General features: G+C 38.0%; 1 protein-coding gene across 2 annotated transcripts; it reads left to right on the forward strand.

Annotated features, from left to right (window-relative positions):
- Positions 1-5,517: 5,517 nt before the first annotated feature.
- LOC140356155 (myosin-7-like) lies at positions 5,518-17,988 on the forward strand. Of its 2 annotated transcripts, XM_072440932.1 has the most exons (38): positions 5,518-5,536; positions 5,607-5,815; positions 6,003-6,146; positions 6,222-6,378; positions 6,710-6,737; positions 6,876-6,981; positions 7,063-7,155; positions 7,229-7,292; positions 7,451-7,549; positions 7,619-7,722; positions 8,060-8,198; positions 8,260-8,378; positions 8,465-8,614; positions 9,021-9,191; positions 9,254-9,563; positions 9,665-9,732; positions 9,810-10,015; positions 10,091-10,214; positions 10,307-10,443; positions 10,965-11,220; positions 11,319-11,561; positions 11,639-11,815; positions 12,124-12,269; positions 12,343-12,433; positions 12,517-12,906; positions 12,992-13,118; positions 13,204-13,322; positions 13,395-13,591; positions 13,814-13,997; positions 14,088-14,253; positions 14,328-14,452; positions 14,525-14,833; positions 14,913-15,116; positions 15,318-15,614; positions 15,743-15,847; positions 15,921-16,016; positions 16,133-16,267; positions 17,865-17,988. In XM_072440932.1, the coding sequence occupies exons 2-38, from the start codon at positions 5,615-5,617 to the stop codon at positions 17,883-17,885; spliced, it is 5,808 nt and encodes a 1,935-aa protein (XP_072297033.1). In that variant the 5' UTR covers positions 5,518-5,536; positions 5,607-5,614; the 3' UTR covers positions 17,886-17,988. The 2 variants fall into 2 exon arrangements, with proteins under 2 accessions (XP_072297033.1, XP_072297032.1); XM_072440931.1 differs by having other exon boundaries at positions 6,876-7,155.
- Positions 17,989-19,521: the final 1,533 nt, after the last annotated feature.

Consider the following 19,521-nt stretch of genomic DNA (forward strand, 5'->3'; position numbering starts at 1 on the left):
CTTTACAAACATTGTGTATTAGTTTGTTCTAGCAAGTCTATATGTGTATAACAATCAAAATGATCCTAAACCTTCCCCTTGTACATAAGGCACATCATTTTATCAACCTGTTTTTCCTCTTGTCACGTCACATCTTCCTCTCTGTCTTCCCCTCTGTCTCTCTGTCTTCCTCTCTGTCTTGCTCTCTGTCTTCCTCTCTGTCTTCTTCTCTGTCTTCCTCTCGTCTTGCTCTCGTAACGGAGGAAACACCCATTTCCAAATTTCTAAACCTGCTTTTTCTTTCTCTCTTCTCACTTACTCTTTACCTTCACTTGTAACCTGCTTTTCCTTTCTCCTGGCTGCTGATATAACAACAGACGCTGCATCCCCTGGGATTCCCCTGTTATCCTTAAAATATCCCTGTCATTCTGCTTCTAAACTTATGTATTGATTACCCATCCCCCTGTTTAGTTTTCACTATCTTCAGGTAATCTGCGGGTCTCATAAAATGTATTCTTCTCCTGCATTACGCTGCTCTACACTCCTCCAGAGTCTTTGCCAGTCAATAGCCCCTTATCTCTGACTATCTTTATGATCCATATCCTCCCATGTCCCCCCACTTCTGCATCAATTGCCTTAGTTAATGACACATTCATGTCTTTCCTGGGAGGGCATTGGACGTCACTATTTAACTTATTCCCTCTCTTACGTCTACATGCAATACGAGGTTTCCTCATGATAATACAAATAAATAAGTTACTGATATAACTTTTACTATCACTTTACTTACTACCCGTTCTACTCCTATGTCCAAAAACATCAGTAGTCACTAATTTACCCATATTATCACTTCCAGGCCTGTGCCTGTTTTTGATCCTAAATTTAAAAACCCTTCTGTCTTTTCGTCCTGTACTTTCATCTAGTCATGCATTAAGTCCAAAAAGATCATTTTCGTCAAGTCCAAAAATAAAACAAAACAAAACGTAGGTTTGTTCTGTGCACTCAAAAAACACGATACCGTAAAAACACAACTTTTGTATTCTATGTCGGGGACAGGAAGTGTCCTGTCTGTGATCAAATTCCCCAAAAAATTGGCCATCTATGCAAATCTGAATTAATCTTCATCGCTTATCAAGTTTAATAAAATCTTTATGATTGATTGTTGTCAATCAAAACAAAAACCCTTAAAATTTGTTCTACAGAGATCTCAAATACTAAAATTTAAAACCAGCTGAGTTTAGTTTTACTTATTTCATCAGTTCAGAGCGTCCTCTGAACTGCTTTCTTCCCATTCTCCTGCCTTGTTGACCCCCCCTTATCTCCTCCTCTCTGCCACGTCATCAGAGCACACTGGAAGTCTTCCTCCAAAATCCTCTTATGACTTTTCCTTTGTCTTTTTACAGTTTGGGGTGATAATTCTGGCATTATGTGGTCTCGGTCGTCTGAGAAAAATGCTACTTGCTTTACAGTCACGATCAATGTCAAGCTTCTAGAGAAAATTCCATATTAGATTCCTCCGGACATAAACGTGGTGTTTAAGATTCACCCATGACTGCAAATTTTAGAACTCTCAGAATAACGCCTTGTGACCCTTGTATGATTAATTGTGATTCACACTTGTTAGTTAATCACTTATTAATCCTCATTCACACATTCACACTTCTCTCTTACTTACTTCGCTCGTGCACAGCGCTTACATTCACTCATCTTTATGTCAGTAACAACTCGGCATAAGGCATCATTACTTTCTTTCAGTGAGAAACTTAACTCGTGGTGAGCAATTTAAACTCCCTTATGTGAGAACCTTATCTACACAACGCCAACCAATATTTTTCCAGCAATAATCAAACTCCTTGCTTATGTGAGAAACTTATCTCGTCCATAAGCTTACAATATTTCCTCAGTAATATGAAACTGGGTATTTCCTCAGTAATACCTAAACTGGGCATAAGAGCCTAAAATATTTCCTCAGTAATATTAAACTGGGTATTTCCTCAGTAATACCTAAACTGGGAATAAGAGCCTAAAATATTTTTCCAGTAAATATCAAACTAATGCATAAAACGTTTTATGGCTAACTCTTTTTCACACACAAAATTTTTCTGACCTCTTTGTCGTCTGTTCTCCGCTGACTCGAAACGACGCGGAGAATGAGGCGCTGATGGGCGGCCACGGGAAAAGTGGACTTCCTTTAGCTGTGCACAGACTTCACCGATTTGCAGTTCACTCTCCACGAAGAACAGCTTGTCATCCGGCTCGAAGGACCACTAAAATGTCAAGAAATTACACATGAATCAATGCTATTACTTAACAGTCAGAGAACATAATTCAATTTAGAATATTAAACAACACAGAAACGTCAGTCTTTTGTGTGGCTTGCAAGGGAGAGGAAGGCTTAGCCGCGTCAAGATGTTGTAAGCAACCTGAACGACTTTCCAAAATCACTCTCAGCGTTCCTCCCTCTTACAAGTCATTTTATTAAAATCACACATAAAAAGGAGGCGGGTCACATTTCTCATTGGTCAGCTTCACATCAAGGCACTTGTCTTTTACGACTCTTTGGTATTATCTTTAGAGATAAAAACCTTGGTGAATGTTCTACCCATCTGGTCCCCAGGATGGGAGGAACATTCCTCACGGCTGCTTCTACAACATCTTCACACATGTTATTAGAAATACATGCCTTTCCCTCCCCCCAGGCTAATGATGCAGATAACTTTTAACACACAAATATAATCATATATTTACATTTTATCACAAGGAGAGGTGGACTTTTTAAAGGCAGACTAACAGGCATTTGAGACCCAGAATTCTTGCTGATTGGCAAATGTTCAAATACTTATTTGCAGCGATAACATACAAATACATTATTTAAAAATCATACAATGTGATTTCAGACCCCTCCATAATTTCAAAATTGGAGAACTTGCAAAGTTGCAGGGTGTTCAAAAACTTATTTTCCTCACTGTATGCAGAATCAATGAGTGAAGTACTGAATTTTGGGTTTTTATTCTTAGGTGAGAGAAATTTGATTTAGTTCTAAATGATTTATGACCAATGAGCTCCATCGTTTCAAATTCGTCACTGAAATTAACTAATCTGATTGTGGTTCTGTCTGTGTTAGGCTCAAGTGGTTGAGACGAACATGATATCCTACTGTATAAAGGGACATCATTCTGGACTTGCTAGGCAATGGCGGCAGACCCTCCACCAGAAAAAAATACATACATGCATAACTCCTCCCTACATAAATGCATATGTACAGTACAAGACAGTCAATGTATTGTATATTCTTAAAAAATTGCAACTTTCTTATTAAAAAGTGCACATGGCTGTGTACGGTAAATGTATTTTACTCTGTAGTCTTGGACATGGTCCCAACAGTGGCTTTTTTTAAAAGATAATCAGAAACTTGAACCAGCTCAAATGAAAATAATGCAACTTTGTAAATCTATAAAATAATTAAAATTTGAAGACAATTTAGCCAATGACAATATAACATGACATGACATACAATACATATCAACAACAGCTTTGAGAAAGCATAATACTAATGTTTTAATTTTTTTAAATATAATTTTGATCACACAGAATTATGTCTCTTTTAGTAGCAAATATCTTTCCCCGTAAAGTCAGAGCTGTCTTTAGTGGGGTCATGGAATCTCTAAGAGCGCTTGACACTCTGACACCTGCTGTCAGAGGCACAACTTGAGTGATTATGAGAATGGAAATAATCGCAGCACTTGTCAGCAGCAGTTGACCCCAATTTTATCTCTTCACCTTTCAAAAGATGCTGAGATCTAGTGCGGCGCTAAATTACACCATATATACTATATATATATATATATATATATATATATATATATATATATATATATATATATATATATATATATATATATATATATATATATATATATATATATATATATATATATGTATATATACATATATACATATATACATACATACATATATATATATACATACATATATATGTACGCACACACACAAGCACACACACAAGCACACACACACACACACACACACAAGCACACACACACACACACACACAAGCACACACACACACACACACACACAAGCACACACACACACACACACACACACACACACACACACACACACACACACACACAGAGTTAACCCATACAGCATGTTGGTGGAGGCTTATTGCTGAAGAGGTTGTATGCATTTTTGTGTTTGTTTTGTTTTTGGTTGTTTTAAAAGCATCCACAATAAATTGTGGTGATGGGATGAACTTGACAGTCTCGAGATATTTATGTGACACACCAACAACGAGAATCCATCATCTGGTCGAGTTGAGCCTCAATGTTGGCTTCTGAAAGCCTCTTTAGCCATCTCCTTCAATCAGTGTGGGGCTCTGTGTAGGAATTTCACACAGTTATCTTTGTCCCCAAAGACACAATGCCATGTCAACAGGACTGTAACAGGCGGAGGGGCCAGTGTTCACAGGCTGCTGCATGATATTAGGAGAAGGCCTCCACAGTGACCTTGGCTTCACACTGGAACACGGCTCGCAGACATAGCCTTCTATTGTGTCATTATTATTGCCTTTGAGTAAATCGCAAGTACGTCACCTGTGGCAGACCTCTGTCTGTGCTGCCTCGCACTTGTCGCCTGGTTAATCTCATAGACGAATGTTCTTTATTTAGAACAACACACTATCTCACGGCTGTGATAAGTGAGCATAAAATGTGGGCAGTGCCTTGCAGCAACTTCATTTAAGCCCACTAGGTAAACGATACCAAGGAATTACATACTTGTAAATGGCTCTCCAGATACTGTGTGCAAAATTATTTGTGTGTAAACATCACTAATTTACATTCATAGGATTTTCTGTTCATAAAAACAGAGCAGCCAGTTCAATTGTCACAAAATCATTATACCATGTAACATGTGAGAAATATGTGCTAGTGATATATATCAATATATACTTTAAAATTAGTTTTGTGGTTTTACTTATTTTTGACCATGGACTAAGGCAACAGCTTAGCTTATCTTCTGTTATGTTGGATGACTTACATTTAGTGCTACATGAAATGTTCTAGTAATAGGAGCCCTGTGAAGGGATGAGGAGAAAAGAATTCCTTTTTGTGTCTATTTAAAGACTACGTTGTCCCTGGTGCTTGAGGATACCTATGATTAATCACTAAGCTGCAGGGAGTGCCTAATATGGCTTTGTCAGGAGACCCATCACTGATAAGAATGACCCACTGATTTCTATATTGCTCTTTGTCACTCATTAACCCCTCCCTTTTGCAAGTCCCCAACCTCTCAGACACAATACCATCCTTAAAGCTCCTCCATATTTGGTGCAGAGGCTTCATTTAAAAAGAGAACTCATGGTGAATCCTTCAATAGGTCACCATTCCATCTCAAGGTAGGTCTGGGAGCAATTTATGTTTAGTGATTACAATTAATATTGAAGCTGTTTTTAACTGCAGAAACTCCCATTTTTTCTGCTTTCTATTCAACAGGACCATTTAATTCTACTCAGTAGGCACTGCCAAGGGAAGTAAGTGTCTGATTTGCTTTAAATAATAGTTAAAGCAACAGTGACTACAACATTAATATATTTTATACAGCGCGAATAATGGGTGATGCTGCCATGTCAGAGTTTGGGGCAGCAGCCCCATACCTGAGGAAGTCGGACAGGGAACGTCTGGAGGCCCAAACGCGTGTATTTGACATGAAGAAAGAATGTTTTGTCCCTGATACAGATGAGGAGTTTGTCAAAGCATCCATCACCAGTCGAGAGGGAGACAAAGTCACTGCTCAAACTGAGAGGGGGAAGGTTAGTCAGCATCATTCTTGATGAAATAATGTGTGAAATGAGGTATCTAACTAAGTAAAGTCTTCAAAACATAATTCTATGTGCTTTGATAATTTAAATGATATGTTTAAGAGCTAAGCTTGACACATTTAAGTTATTATTGAAAAGGAAAAATAATAATATTTGCATGATATATTTTTGTTTGCAGACCGTAACAGTGAAGGACTGTGACGTACACCCCCAGAACCCGCCAAAGTTTGATAAAATTGAAGACATGGCAATGTTCACCTTCCTCCATGAACCTGCTGTGCTGTTTAACCTCAAAGAGCGTTATGCTGCATGGATGATCTATGTGAGAATATTTCCAGTGTGCTGAGATGCTAGTAAGAGTACAGTCTTCACTGCAGTATTTCTCTAAATTTGACAGACCTATTCTGGATTGTTCTGTGTGACTATCAACCCCTACAAGTGGCTGCCAGTTTACAACCAAGAAGTGGTTGGTGCCTACAGAGGAAAGAAGAGGAGTGAAGCTCCTCCTCATATCTTCTCCATCTCTGACAATGCATACCAGTACATGTTAACTGGTAAGTAAGCACTGTGTTATTATTTTCGTATTTTCTAATATTTATTGTACTGGTTTTTAAACTCTCTCTGTGTGTGTGTGTGTGTGTGTGTGTGTCTGTGTGTGTGTGTGTGTGTGTCTGTGCGTGTGTGTGTGTGTGTGTGTGTGTGTGCGTGTGTGTGTGTGTGTGTGCGTATATATATATAACGTATGTGTGTGTAACATGTGTGTATAATATATATATATATATATATAAATAATAGTAGATACAGTATATTCAAACTCAATCAATTATGATTACTATAATGTATTTATGAAAACTAAATGGTATTTCTTTAATTCTATATTTTCAGACAGAGAAAATCAGTCTATTCTTATAACGTGAGTACTTATTTCCAATAATGAATACTATATAAATTAATCACATATACTATACTGTAATTTAAATGCATCCAAGTCTTCCTGCTATGTTATTTTTGTTATATGATGGTTAAGTTGAATATATAAATGTTTCCCTAGTGGAGAATCTGGTGCAGGAAAGACTGTTAACACTAAAAGAGTCATACAGTACTTTGCCAGTATAGCAGCTGCAGGTGGGAAGAAAGATGCAGGCTCAGAAAAAAAGGTGACTTCATACAGTGAATATAGTACAACCCATGGACACAACTGTATTTCTGTTAACTCACGGTCGGGCTTGTTTTTACAGGGAACACTGGAGGATCAAATCATTCAAGCTAACCCTGCTCTGGAGGCCTTTGGAAATGCCAAGACCATCAGAAATGATAACTCCTCCAGATTTGTATGTTTTAATTTGATGATTATTTGTTGATTTGAAGAGCTTTAATAATAATTATTAATATATACATTTTCAGGGCAAATTTATTCGTATTCACTTTGCTGCGAGTGGAAAACTAGCATCAGCTGATATTGAAACATGTAAGATCTTATATATATATATATATATATATATATATATATATATATATATATATATATATATATATATATGTATATATATATATTTTTTTAAATTATTCTTTTTATCATCATTGTGCATGAATGCCATTTACAAATTCAACTGTAACTCTTCACAGATTTGCTGGAAAAGTCCAGAGTCACTTTTCAGCTTAAAGCTGAAAGAGATTATCATATCTTCTATCAAATTCTCTCTCAGAAAAAGCCAGAGTTGCTTGGTAAATCAGAGAAAAAAGTGAAACTAATCTTAAATTGTACAGAACAAAATAATGATACATTTTTCATAGAAATGCTGCTGATCACCAATAATCCCTATGACTACGCCTTCATCTCGCAAGGAGAGACCACTGTAGCCTCCATCAATGATGCTGAGGAGCTAATGGCAACTGATGTGAGTGGAGATATGAACGTTCAAAATTAATTAATGTTTTTTCTTTCAGATTTCTATTCAGATATTATATGTGGACTTGAATATGTTTTACTACTAGAGCATGGCTGTAATGGAAATTTGCCATGGAGTAGGATTCTAAGTCATACACAATAAATAAGGATTTAAATAGCCAGGATTAAAAATCATTTCAGTCAAATGTCAGCCCAGGGTTAATTTATGATCCCTGGGGCTCAGTTATGACCTTCTATTTTAGCCACTCAACCGCTTCTGTCAATCACTATGAGATGATAGCTTCAAAAACACATGGAATTAAATAAAGTAATCTCTTCTGTTTTAGGATGCCTTTGATGTGCTGGGCTTCACTCAAGAAGAAAAGAATGGTATTTACAAGATGACAGGGGCCATTATGCATTATGGAAACATGAAGTTCAAACAGAAGCAACGCGAGGAGCAAGCAGAGGCAGACGGAACTGAAGGTTAGGTTCATAAAACATGAGTTACAATTGTCACATTTCATAAAATATCTATATTTTACAGTTGCTGACAAAGTAGCTTATCTGATGGGATTGAACTCTGCTGACCTCATTAAAGGTCTTTGTCATCCAAGAGTTAAAGTTGGAAACGAGTGGGTCACCAAAGGACAGAATGTCCAGCAGGTATATAAGTACAAATATTTGAACGTTGCAAAATTTTATCGCGCAGCAAAAATGGGTATAAATATGTGCACATGTCTGTTTTATAGGTGTCCTATTCCATTGGGGCACTCTCTAAGTCAGTGTATGAGAAGATGTTTCTGTGGATGGTAATAAGGATTAACCAATCCTTGGACACAAAGCAGCCTCGTCAGTACTTCATAGGTGTACTGGACATCGCGGGGTTTGAAATTTTTGATGTATGTGAGATTTATTTATCAAGATGTAGCTAAATTGAAAACTAGCAAATAACTAAGCATGTAAATAGTATTTTGATTCTGCAATGTTTAAATGAGGATGTACTGCTACAATAACAGCTTTTATCTTCTGTCAATTATCTTCTGTCACACTGTTTCCAAATGGAAACAATATTATACATTTTCATGCAATGTAGCCTATTGGGCTTTGTGATAAATAAGATGCTATTCATCGGCCTCAAATATATCACTTTTTGGAAGATTTTTTTTTGTCACAGTAGCAAAAACTTGACTGGCTCCTAACACCTTATGTCCACTTTCTTATCTCTCATACGGGTAGATGCTTTGTTAAAGTAACTGACAAAAATGTGTCATGTGAGGTAGTTTATAACAATGTTATTTCTTGCAGTTCAACACCTTTGAGCAGATGTGCATCAACTTCACAAATGAAAAACTGCAACAGTTTTTCAACCACCACATGTTTGTACTGGAGCAGGAAGAGTACAAGAAAGAGGGCATAGAATGGACCTTCATAGACTTTGGCATGGATTTACAGGCCTGTATTGACCTGATTGAAAAGGTAAGTTAGCTAGATTTCTTGTTTACTTTTCAATCTAACTTAAACATATCTATTCTCCCCAGCCCATGGGTATCATGTCCATCCTTGAAGAGGAGTGCATGTTTCCAAAAGCCAGTGATGCCACATTTAAAGCAAAGCTTTATGACAATCACCTGGGAAAATCCAACAACTTCCAAAAGCCCAGGATCATCAAAGGGAGACCAGAGGCACATTTTGCACTGGTTCATTATGCTGGGACAGTGGATTATAATATCAACAACTGGCTGGTGAAGAACAAGGACCCTCTGAATGAGACTGTTGTGGGACTTTTCCAGAAGTCTAACCTAAAGCTGCTTTCTGTGCTTTTTGCAAATTACGCCGGATCAGACACTGGTTTGTATTCAAACATAACTATATTTTGAGTGTTTTTTTTAATAGGTATTTTATATAGGAAATAAGGTAAAATGAATAACTCTATTCATTGTGATTCAAAGAATCTGCAAAAGGAAAAGGTGCAAAAAAGAAAGGATCATCCTTTCAGACTGTGTCAGCATTACACAGGGTAGGAAAAGAAAATGCATTATAAACATCTATTTAAAAAGTCGATAAAACAAAAATGAATATTTGTTTCATCAACAGGAGAATCTGAACAAGTTGATGACCAACCTGAGGTCCACTCACCCTCACTTTGTGCGCTGCATCATCCCCAATGAGACCAAGACTCCTGGGGCCATGGAGAACCCTCTGGTGATGCACCAGCTGCGCTGTAATGGTGTGCTGGAGGGCATCAGGATCTGCAGGAAAGGATTCCCCAACAGGATCCTCTATGGAGACTTTAAGCAGAGGTATTAATCATTTTACAGAAACACTTACATTTTTTGATGGCAGAATTGATAATTCATTGTGTAAAACACCTGTAGATATCGAATCCTAAATCCTGCTGCCATACCTGAGGGTCAGTTCATGGACAGCAGAAAGGGAGCTGAAAGACTTCTTGGGTCTCTTGATGTTGACCATAGTCAATACAAGTTTGGCCACACCAAGGTATAATATGAAATGCCTATTGTGTTTTTAATCTCACTGTGGTGTAAAAATTAAAAGGTGAGCTGAGAAAATGTCATTTTGAACTTTCAAAGGTGTTCTTTAAAGCTGGCCTCCTTGGACAATTAGAGGAAATGAGAGATGACAGATTGTCCCTGATTATAACAGGAATCCAATCAAGAGCTCGAGGATTGTTGGCAAGAGTCGAATTCCAAAAGATTGTAGAAAGAAGGTAAAAGGGTTAAAGGTTGAATGGACGATTTTTTTGGCCCAAATCTGAGTCTTTTTTTCCTCGTGGCGTGGACTGCCGATTAGTCCTGCCACGTATCAATCATAAAACGCACCTACCGCTCACCTGCAGCCACGTGCGGCTCGTCCCACATTTCCGCGTCTCTAAGCGCATTGATCTATCATAATATAGTTCCCTCAGTGTACGGGACAAAATGAAGACGGAGAAAGACAGTTCGAGCTGACTCAGAAGAAGACGTAAATCTACGGAGATGCGATCCGTCGCGCTAATAAACAAACGCACCTGTGTGTTGTATCAGTCCGCACGGGGGAGTGCGCATGCGCACTTCCACCTGCGTTCTCAAATCGCCCAAAAATCGTCCATTGCGCCTTTAATATAGTGATTCTTGGAATATTATATACGTAATAAAATTCACTTCATTCACATTGTGGTTATATTGTTTAAAACTTGTTTAGCTAATTTAAAACAGATGTTAATTAATAAGTAACATTGAATTTGAACAGGGATGCCTTGTTGGTGATCCAGTGGAACATCCGTGCCTTCATGGGAGTCAAGAATTGGCCCTGGATGAAGCTCTACTTTAAGATCAAACCTCTTCTGAGATCGGCAGAAGCTGAAAAAGAGATGGCAAATATGAAAGAAGAATTTTTGAAGCTCAAAGAGGCTTATGCAAAGTCAGAAGCTCGCAGAAAGGAACTAGAGGAGAAAATGGTTTCATTTCTCCAAGAGAAGAACGATCTGCAACTTCAAGTACAAGCGGTATGTAAAGTAACAGAAAAAACTAAATTTAAAAAATAAACACATCAACAACAACAACAACAACAACAACAACACACTGTAACTGTAAACTAATTTAGGAGCAAGACAATCTTGCTGATGCAGAAGAGAGGTGTGAGGGACTGATAAAACACAAAATCCAAATGGAGGCAAAAGCCAAAGAACTGTCTGAGAGGTTGGAAGATGAAGAGGAGATGAATGCAGAGCTCACAGCAAAGAAAAGGAAGCTGGAGGATGAGTGCTCTGAGCTGAAGAAAGACATCGATGACCTAGAGCTAACTCTGGCTAAAGTGGAGAAAGAAAAACACGCCACTGAGAACAAGGTGCTTTTTTAATTTATTCGCTTGGATTCATTCTACATTAATAACATTCATTATTTTGTACATTGTATAATGTGTAGGTCAAAAACCTGGTTGAAGAAATGGCTGCACTGGATGAAATCATAGCCAAACTGACTAAAGAGAAGAAAGCCTTACAGGAAGCTCATCAGCAAACACTGGATGACCTGCAGAGTGAGGAAGACAAAGTCAACACTCTGACCAAAGCTAAGGCAAAGCTGGAGCAACAAGTGGATGATGTAAGTGGTGACACATGCAGAGGTGGGCAAAATGTAAAGTAAAGAAAACCAATGTGATCAAAATAATCTCAAGAAGCTATTGTCATCATTAGACCGTTATTCATAGAGGTTAGAGCAGCTAAAAACATGACTGGTAATCATATCATATTTTTAGCAAATAATAATACTTTAATGTGATTAATAACCATTAAAAAATATAATGGAACGTACATTTATCAATAGTACCCACCTCTGCACATATCAACAGTTAATTTACTCTTTAAATGTCTGCGGAAAATAAATGCGCCCATCTGTTCTGTACATTCTAGCTTGAAGGATCACTGGAACAAGAGAAAAAAATTCGTATGGATCTAGAAAGAGCCAAGAGAAAGCTGGAAGGAGACTTAAAAATGACTCAGGAAAGTCTAATGGACTTAGAAAATGACAAACAACAACTGGAAGAACATCTGAAAAAGTAAGCGACAAAATTATATAGAAGCACACTGGTTTTGAGTAAAGATTGTATGTTTTAATTTGTGTCTTTTCAGGAAAGACTTTGAAGTTAGTCAGCTCAACAGTAAAATTGAAGATGAGCAGGCAATTGGTATTCAACTTCAAAAGAAACTAAAAGAGCTACAGGTATAGAATGAATAATGGCCAATATTTACTGATCTTGATATGGAAACAAAGACATCAAAATATTAACATGTCTGTCACTTTAGGCCCGCATTGAAGAGCTGGAAGAGGAGCTTGAAGCAGAGCGAGCTGCTCGAGCCAAAGTGGAGAAGCAGAGAGCGGATCTAGCCAGAGAACTGGAGGAGATCAGTGAGAGACTGGAGGAGGCTGGTGGAGCAACATCTGTCCAAATTGAGATGAACAAGAAAAGGGAGGCTGAGTTTCAGAAACTGCGGAGGGACCTGGAAGAGGCCACTCTGCAGCATGAAGCCACTGCTGCCACTCTCAGGAAGAAACAAGCTGACAGTGTGTCTGACCTGGGAGAGCAGATCGATAACCTCCAGAGAGTCAAGCAGAAACTAGAGAAGGAGAAGAGTGAACTTCGACTGGAACTTGATGATGTGGTCTCCAATATGGAACATTTTGCAAAGACAAAAGTGGGTAACTTAAACAAAACGTCAATAAAAATATGTTCACATTTTAGCCGGATACAGTTTAATTTATGCAAATATAACTTTTCAGACCAATCTGGAAAAAACTTGCCGGTCTCTGGAAGACCAAATGAATGAGTACAAGGCAAAATATGAAGAATCTCAACGCTACATCAATGACTTTAACATGCAAAAGGCAAAGCTTCAAACTGAGAATGGTAATGGACTTTTGTCAAGCTGTGTGTGAAATGTACACTAGTTTATAAACAAACATTATACATTCTATACATTCTTTTCTAAAAGGTGAGTTTTCAAGGCAACTAGAGGAAAAGGAATCCCTTGTGTCTCAACTGACCAGAGGAAAAATATCATACACACAGCAGGTTGAGGATCTAAAACGTCAGCTGGAAGAGGAGAGCAAAGTGAGAACTAGAGGATAGTAGCAGTGATGAGTAAGTGTTGAAAGGTGGTATTGACATTTATGTAATGTTTAGGCAAAGAATGCATTAGCTCATGCAGTGCAGTCTTCTCGCCATGACTGTGACCTGCTCAGAGAGCAGTATGAAGAGGAGCAGGAGGCCAAGGCTGAGCTGCAGCGAAGTATGTCCAAAGCAAACTCAGAAGTGGCACAGTGGAGAACAAAGTACGAAACTGATGCCATCCAGAGGACTGAGGAACTGGAGGAGGCTAAGTAAGTCAGCATTGAAAATGCTGTGTGTTCATAATAGTATTTTCTATGAATATTGAGCATCTGTCAGATCAGCTTTTTGTTTGTGTTATGTTCCTTTTAAAATTTAAGACGAACACAAAGTTTGTCTGTTTGATGACTGGGCAGCTAGTGATCTTATGAATACTATTATAATTGAAATCAGAACACCAATAGGACATGAAATATTGTCCATTGTTTACAAAGGAAGAAGTTGGCTCAGCGTCTCCAAGATGCCGAGGAGGCTGTGGAAGCAGTTAATGCCAAGTGCTCCTCTCTGGAGAAGACCAAACACAGACTCCAGAATGAGATTGAAGATCTCATGGTGGACGTGGAGAGGTCTAATGCGGCTGCAGCAGCTCTGGACAAGAAACAAAGAAACTTTGATAAAGTAAGCATTGTTTAGTTGGTTACCATAATCAAATTCATTAAAAATAAATATCCTTATTTACCTGAATATTGTTGTACTTTGTATTATTAGATCTTGTCAGAGTGGAAACAAAAGTATGAGGAGTCTCAGGCAGAGCTGGAGAGCTCTCAGAAAGAGGCAAGAGCTTTGAGCACTGAGCTTTTCAAACTAAAGAACTCCTATGAAGAAGCTTTGGATCATCTCGAGACCATGAAGAGAGAGAACAAGAACTTGCAAGGTAACTCAATAGCCATTTGGACATTGCTTTGGACTAGTTTTGCAGGAATATATTGCTATGCTTCTCTTTCACAGAGGAGATTTCTGACCTGACGGAACAGCTTGGTGAGTCAGGAAAGAGCATTCATGAACTGGAGAAATTGCGAAAACAACTAGATCAAGAAAAGGGTGAGATCCAGTCAGCTTTAGAAGAAGCTGAGGTAAGATTTAACTTTCACAAGTAATCTCTATTGTCTCCAAGCTTTACACATCTATCAACTGTTATCTCTCAGGCATCTCTGGAGCACGAGGAGGGAAAGATTCTAAGGGCCCAGCTTGAGTTCAATCAGATAAAAGCTGAAATTGAGCGTAAACTGGCTGAGAAGGATGAAGAAATGGAGCAAACCAAGAGAAACCTCCAAAGGATGATTGATACACTTCAGAGTTCTCTTGAAGCTGAGTCTCGTAGCAGAAATGAAGCTCTTCGTCTGAAGAAGAAAATGGAGGGAGACCTCAATGAGATGGAGATCCAGCTCAGCCAAGCCAACAGACAGGCAGCTGAAGCCCAGAAACAACTCAAATCAGTTCATGCTCACCTTAAGGTATATAATAGCTTTTTATGTGTTTAAATTAATAAGTAAATGTTATGTTATTTTGATTTATTTTTTTCTTCACATGCAGGATTGCCAAATCCAGCTGGATGACTCAGTTCGTGCTAATGATGATCTTAAGGAAAACTATGCCATTGTGGAAAGACGCAACAATTTGCTACTGGCCGAACTTGAGGAACTAAGAGCTGCTCTGGATCAAACTGAGCGCAGTCGGAAACTTGCTGAACAAGAACTGCTGGATGTCAGTGAGAGGGTCCAACTACTCCACTCACAGGTAAAATGAAATGAGAAAGTGGGATGAATGCCTATATTTAACTGATGAAGCTGCATAATGAACTGCATCATTCATGTGAAGTCAGAGAACTTAAGTAGTTTGGCTTTACTTATTCTCTTACTATCTCCTATCTCATAGGCAGACAACAAATAGATACAATACAAAATGTTTAAGACAATTTAATTTGTGCTTGATTCATAGAATACAGGCCTGATTAACCAAAAGAAGAAGCTGGAGGCTGATACATCCCAGCTTCAGACTGAAGTGGAGGAGGCAGTGCAGGAGTGCAGAAACGCGGAGGAGAAGGCCAAGAAAGCGATCACGGATGCAGCCATGATGGCAGAGGAGCTGAAGAAAGAGCAGGACACCAGTGCTCACCTGGAGCGCATGAAGAAGAACATGGAGCAGACCATCAAAGACCTGCAGCACCGTCTGGATGAGGCAGAGCAGATCGCACTGAAGGGAGGCAAGAAGCAAGTGCAGAAACTGGAAGCCAGAGTATGTAGTACATCATATACATTTTTAATAACTTGTAGTCATTTAAAAGTCACTATGGCAACAGAAGAAATGTATTAATTGTTTGTGATAAAATGTTACTAAGATTACAATTCCTTGTCACTTTTAAGGTGAGGGAGCTTGAAAATGAGATTGAGTCAGAGCAGAAGAAAAGTGTTGAAACTGTGAAGGGCATTCGTAAATATGAACGCCGCATCAAAGAACTTACCTATCAGGTAATTTTAACAAATCTATTTACTTAACTCTTATTAACTAATTTACCAATAAACAATTTCACTGTTGTACCAGACTGAAGAAGACCGCAAGAACGTTGCACGTCTGCAAGACTTGGTTGACAAACTGCAGCTGAAAGTTAAAGCCTACAAGAGAGCTGCTGAGGAGGCTGTACGTAAAATATAATACAACAAATACAAACAAAACCCCCAAAAGACATTTTTTAATGATACATGTTCATGAGATACAGCTGTGCAGTGAGTTGTTCCTGCTTGTTTCATTTCTAGGAAGAGCAGGCTAACACACATCTGAGCAAGTTCCGTAAGATCCAACATGAGCTGGACGAGGCAGAGGAGCGAGCTGACATCGCAGAGTCTCAGGTCAACAAGCTGCGCGCCAAGAGCCGTGACGTTGGATCAAAGGTACTCACACAGCTTTCACTTCGACATAACTCAAGATAACTCTTTCAAAACGTTGTTTAAAGAAATCAAACCAGAGTTTTGTGTAGGATTATTTTATTCTGATATAGGGGGTTATTTTGTTTTTTTGTTATTTTTGCTGGTTAAATAAAATGATGCAAAGTGTTAATTCAATAATTTAAAAAGTAAAACAAATGTGTTAGTATCTGATATTAATCTTGAATAAAAATATGTAAATCTATATTTACATATTTAGATGAAAACATAGATTGTATTTAAGATAAGATAAGATATTCCTTTATTGTCCCACATGGGGAAATTTCATTGGTGCAACGCAGATAGCTACAGAGGTAGATACAGAAGAACAGATCACTTATAGGAAGTCTGAAAAACACTTTCAGTAGAAGATCTCCTATAAATAAATAAATAAAAACTCCCATAGACAAATAAATAAATAAATACCATTGCATGTGATCCCGACAGTAATTGCACATGAATATGTGTCACGACAGCACATAGATTGCACATGAATTTCACAGTAATTGCACATGAATTGCACATGAATTCCAACAGCAATTGCACATATGACAGAATTGCACATCAGTATTAGGTTAGGTCAGAATTGCGACGGGATAACGTGACGATCTCCGGGTAAGACGACTGTTCTCTGCAGTTTCATGAGTTCCTCCTTTGTGGAAACGCGGTACGGCGCAGGCCGGGGGGCGGGGCCGGAGCCGGGGGGCGGGGCCGGAGCCAAGACACATCGCAACGACACGACGAAAACACTCAATCCAGCCGAATAAAGTCAAAACAAGTTAATTTAAAGCGATTCCAGTGCGTGTCCCGATCATTCGTGAAGTTCCTCTTTCATATAAACGTGTATATAAACGTGTACCGACGACACGCCGTACTTTAGCGCGGCCGGAGGGCGCGGGGGGGGGGGCTGGTGGGCTCGCTCGGAGCTAGCTCACGTCACAACAACACAACGAACGCAACGAAAAACGCTCAAATCCAGCCGAAAAAAGTCCAAAACAGTTGAATTAAAAAACTATTCCAGCGCGTGTCCCTATCGTACAGTAAAATAGAAAAAATATACTAACTATATTTACAAAATATAGTAGATAAAGCACAATAAGTGTGAGAAAGAAGAGAGAGCGTTTACACCGAGCTGCCAGCTGTACCAGCGCCTTATGACGTCCATTACAAACATTTGTTCATTGATCAGAAGAGTTCCTGCAAATGAAAATAAATCAACACCACCACACTGAGTTAGTACCGCCCGCTTCGGTCGATGTCCCATCCAGTACTGACCAAACCCAATCACTTCCAAGATCTGATGTTAGGCTCAAGACAAACTGATTATATTATAAAGTTTGATCAAATTGTTACTATGATTCAATGTTATCACAATAATTGGACATTCTTAATGAATGAGAACAGATTACTCTTATTACTTATACAGGCAATAATAATTGTTGTTTTATATTCAATGCACAAAACATTTTCTTTAAGTATAGTTAACATTAAAGCACACCTCAGCATCCACTGTATCTGGAGTCTCTCTGGAGTCATGTCTCTTTTTCCATTTTCTGTGTTACAGAAAGGACTGGATGAGGAGTGAAACTCTGCCATGCATCTTCAAGTTATGTGTGACTTGGTCATGGACTTGGTTACATCTCCAATGTAGTTCTGTAGAATAAAGCAAATCATTTTAAAATGTGCAACCTTGTTTTTCATTTATTGAAAAGGATGTACCGCATTCTCTATTTATCATTTTACCTATGTTTATTTTTCCTCATGAAAAAAAATAAAGTAAAACTGTTCTATTAACTATATCATAAGTACAGTAAAACACACTTGGGTAAAATCTCATTTGTAGAACCTGTGATTAGGACATGAAAATGATCTGTTAAATCTTCAGTCTGTGGCAAGGAAGTCTCTACTGCCCCCTAGTGTCAACACTGGACCTGTAAACACCACATTATGCAGTGACTGGAGCAAACCAATAAGTCGTATATTTCCTGAAAACTGCTGCATGTCATGTCAGTGAGGGTTCAAAACATTGTAGTTAACAACATTATGATGAACTAATAAAGCAATAAAAGGCAACATAAAACATTACATTTATGTGTAAAAACACAGAATGTAAAGACCACAAGTTGACAAGGTTTTCAATGTTTCTCTGAAATAGACAATTAATTCACACATATGTGTTTTAATGTCTGCAGTCCAACCTAATAAAAACAAGTTTTGCCAGCCCTCAAAACTAGTATTTGTGTGAACTAATGTAGTTTATTATACTGTATATTTATATTTGTGAAGCGATATTGGTTGCTTGTGAATAAATTGTGCTTTATTTCTAAATTTGCCTCGCCTCTAGTGTTGGCTAATATATAGAATTTGAAATAATGTTGTGAATATTGTTTAAGATATGCAACTTTTTAAAGGAGAACATGCTACAAGAAAAAGAGCTGTTTAAAAATAAAATGTTTCAACTTTCAAATAAGGGTATAAGGAGATATTTCTGAAATTTCCCATTTGACTGAGAATTAACGTTCAACTATTTTGCTTTAAGATATGTTTTAACACATTTCTGTGATAGCAAAAAAATACATTGAGACATCTTTGTCAATTACCCACCCCTACTAGTATGTGAAATTCTTCTCACTAATACACAATAAATAGTGTGAAGTGGAAACTAGCTGGTGGAAAGCATAAACAAACACATTAATGTTCACAGACACCACACTGGCTCTCACACAGACAATAGAAAGCTGAAGAACACCTTTGCACAAACAAGCTATGTTTACATGCACAAAACAATTTGATCATTATCTGATTCCTGCAGTTATCAGATTGTTATCCGAATTGTTGTGTTGTGTTATGTGAGTAAGCAGATTTTTTCACATCTGTGCAGGTTTTGACATGGATAATTGTGCAAAAAGGACCAACTAATATCGCAAATGAAAGAATGATTAAAAGAGTTATTTCAAAATTCATTGTACTTTGTCTTCAATGTTACTCTAAAAGCCACTAATTAATTGACGTTTTTGATGATCCTTTTCTTTTGTGCATGCAAACACATCAATAATCAGGTATTATTATTGGGTTATTTGCTTATTCTAGTCATCTGATTTGCTCTGACCATGTACATATACCTGTCTTCTTATTATGTCTTATTGTTATTCTGCTAAACAGCCTAGTGTAGTCTACAGTGCAGTGTTACAAAACAAGTGACAAATTATCACACCATAAGG

The sequence above is a fragment of the Eucyclogobius newberryi genome, unplaced genomic scaffold, assembly GCF_026437365.1.
Source record: "Eucyclogobius newberryi isolate DKJ021-1_F unplaced genomic scaffold, fEucNew1.0.hap1 SCAF_12, whole genome shotgun sequence".
Taxonomy (NCBI): domain Eukaryota; kingdom Metazoa; phylum Chordata; class Actinopteri; order Gobiiformes; family Gobiidae; genus Eucyclogobius; species Eucyclogobius newberryi.